This window comes from Gossypium arboreum, chromosome 8, assembly GCF_025698485.1.
Source record: "Gossypium arboreum isolate Shixiya-1 chromosome 8, ASM2569848v2, whole genome shotgun sequence".
Lineage (NCBI taxonomy): Eukaryota > Viridiplantae > Streptophyta > Magnoliopsida > Malvales > Malvaceae > Gossypium > Gossypium arboreum.
The window spans coordinates 139,602,842-139,605,709 of record NC_069077.1 but is presented as its reverse complement, the minus strand read 5'-3'; the positions used below and the strand labels follow the sequence as shown (position 1 = coordinate 139,605,709).

Here is a 2,868-nt window from a genome sequence, read left to right as displayed (position 1 = left end):
TTGATTGAAAATAGATAATATCATTTTGATGGTATCCTTTCTCTTACATCCATTAACATTCAATCTATTATATGGTAACATCAAACATCTAACATGTTACCACAATAACTCTCTTCCACCACCTTCATCACTCGACGACGAATTCAACGGAATCAAGCTCGAACAAGGTTCTGATTAACCCGATCCGAAATTACCCAAACTCGAAATATTACCAGAAAAACATGTCTGGTTTTGATCATCCATGGATAGATTACAATCATAGTATCCATAACTTTGCATTGGAAAAAAACCCTTTGAATCGCATTCTTGAAACTGGTTTCCTTGTTCATATTGGTTATTATCAGGACATTGAAAAAAAGTATTCCCTGCCTGGTTTTTTTCAATATTTTGGAGCTGGTTCTTGTTTTGGGACGATGATAAGACAGGTATAAGGAAGTTTGGGTCCGACATGGATTCAGTTCCGAGTAAAAATTTGTTCGGATGATTATTAAGGTTGTAAGAATTGGAAAGAAAAGAGGTTAAAAGTGATGAAAGGTGAAGAAGATGGAGGGCTGGATTGTGAGTAATGGGATCGATCCCCATTTTCAGTAGTTTCTTCTTGATGCGAGTGTTCCAGTAGTTTTTTATCTCATTATCTGTTCTTCCTGGTAATCGAGAAGCAATGGCAGACCACCTAAGTTTAGAGTTTCAAAAATAAAAGTTAAATCAGACAGTACAAAAAAAAAAAAAACCAAATTTTTACTAGAGAGATTTTAGGAAGAATATTTTATATTTTTATAAATTTTAAATAATTAAATTAATTTTTATTATTTTTAAGATTAAAATAAAATATTATTATTATTAATTTAAAAGTTTATAAATTATAAAACAACTAAATAGAAATAAATTCATCCAATCTTTATTCACAATATTTATAGGCATAATTTCAATGTTTTTAAAGTAATATTTTAATGATGGAAAATAATTATAAAGAATTTAATGAATTAATTTCAAAATTATTCATGAATTTTAATTTAATATGTAATTTGATATATGAATTTTAATTTAGTAAAATTATATACATGAAATTGGACTTGATCATGGGCTGAGCCGATGCCAAATTTTAGTCTCGTTTTCTAGGACAGAACTAAACCTAAAAAATAGGCTTAAAATTTTTTGCAAACCCAATCCAAATAAAAATATTAAACTCAAACCAGACCTAGCCCGCCCGTATTAAAGTTTTTATATTATTATTTTATATAAAAATAAATTGAAAATAAATTTTAAAAAACTTTATACTTAAATAACACTAAGATAGGTGTAACTTAACAAGCAAGTCCTTCTAAAACAGTAGCAAAATTAACAATAAAACAATAGTTATATAATATCCAAACAATAACAACAAAATAGTAGTAATAAAATAGCAAAATAACAGAAAAAGACAAGGGGAAAAAAATTTAGACAGATTCGAGCTGAGCCCGAACCTATATTTTTGCTCAAACGCTCTCACTTTTCCACAATCCTTTGGGCTTAGGCGGGTGACCCGACCTATGATAAGATTTACATAAAACTTTAATTTTGATTCAATCACACATTTAAAGAAATAAATACATCAATTTATTTTATATTAATAAAATTATTTATATACATAATACATAAATATAAAATATTGTTATATTAATAATTATATCAATAATTTTAAAATTGAATTAAATCAATATTTTATGTATAAATTTACGTATTAAACTAAAATTTATATAAATTTAAAATTTACCCTTTTAAAATGGATTGATAAATATATATATAGAGAGAGAGATAGACTTACTTGTTTCCTAAAACACTGTGCAACTGTATAATAGTTTGCTCTTCTTCATCAGAGAACTTTCCTCTCTTGATATCAGGTCTCAAGTAGTTTGCCCATCTAAGCCTGCAACTCTTTCCACACCTCTTTAGCCCTAAATTTTTTCAATGCAACATATAAAAACAGTGTTAAAATTATTTATCTTCGATATTTATATCGGAGCTAGTATAGATATAATATTATGATCTTCAATTGCTTACACCCAACACTTATCGATACACGATATTCACTTTCAAATTCAAATGACATACGTTATGATTTTTCGGGTTTTCTACCTTGAACATTGATAACAAGAAAAAGAAGAAGAAGAATACCTGCATTTTTGGGAAGGGTACGCCATTTGCCATGGCCATGTTTCTGTATATAATCAATCAATATTTTATCTTCTTCAGCAGTCCATGGACCTCTTTTTAATTCACCATTTTTGTCTGAAGAACAAGCAGGTTGTTTCCCCATTTCCAAAATTAAAACACCACCTTAAAATTTTGCCCTTTTTTGGACAAAAATGATGAAGAAATTGCTTAAGTTGTAAGTAAAAGAAAATCCAACGCATGAAGAAATAAGTGTATGTATTTATATATAAACAAATAGAGGAGAAAAGATAAGCAAAAGCAAAGTAGAAAAAGGAAAAAATAAAATAAAATTGAAGAAGTCAATAGGATTTGGTACCGACCAAATTGAAACGTGTCTTGTTAAGAAGGAAAAAAACATGGCGTACAAATATAATCTAGGACAGCCTAAAGGATGGCATGAAAGAGTATCGTCATATTATTTGTATTTTTTTAATAGTTTAATGTTAGGTTAGTTTTTTTATTTTGAAAAAAATTAAATTTAAATAAAAATTCTAAAATTCAGGATGAAATTATTAATGTAACATTAAATTATTGAAAGCGATAATATTCTTATTTCATATAATACTTTTTCCGACATATCTTGTATGTTATAAATTACTTGGTTTTTGTACATTGTGTGTTCAAATTTTTCAACTCAACAACGCTAGAAAATAGTAGATTTTTTCAGGTGAAGTT

At 27.5% G+C, this 2,868-nt stretch overlaps 1 protein-coding gene across 2 annotated transcripts; it reads right to left on the bottom strand.

Moving 5' to 3' along the window:
- On the bottom strand, positions 1-2,415 carry LOC108469253 (transcription factor MYB41-like). Of its 2 annotated transcripts, none has more exons than XM_017770143.2 (3): positions 2,155-2,415; positions 1,805-1,934; positions 1-673 (listed from the first exon to the last, which is right to left on the bottom strand). In XM_017770143.2, exons 1-3 carry the CDS (start codon positions 2,294-2,296, stop codon positions 175-177), a joined length of 771 nt encoding a protein of 256 aa, XP_017625632.1. In that variant the 5' UTR covers positions 2,297-2,415; the 3' UTR covers positions 1-174. The 2 variants fall into 2 exon arrangements, with proteins under 2 accessions (XP_017625632.1, XP_052874135.1); XM_053018175.1 differs by lacking the exon at positions 1-673 and adding an exon at positions 1,211-1,527.
- Between the last annotated feature and the right edge of the window lie 453 nt (positions 2,416-2,868).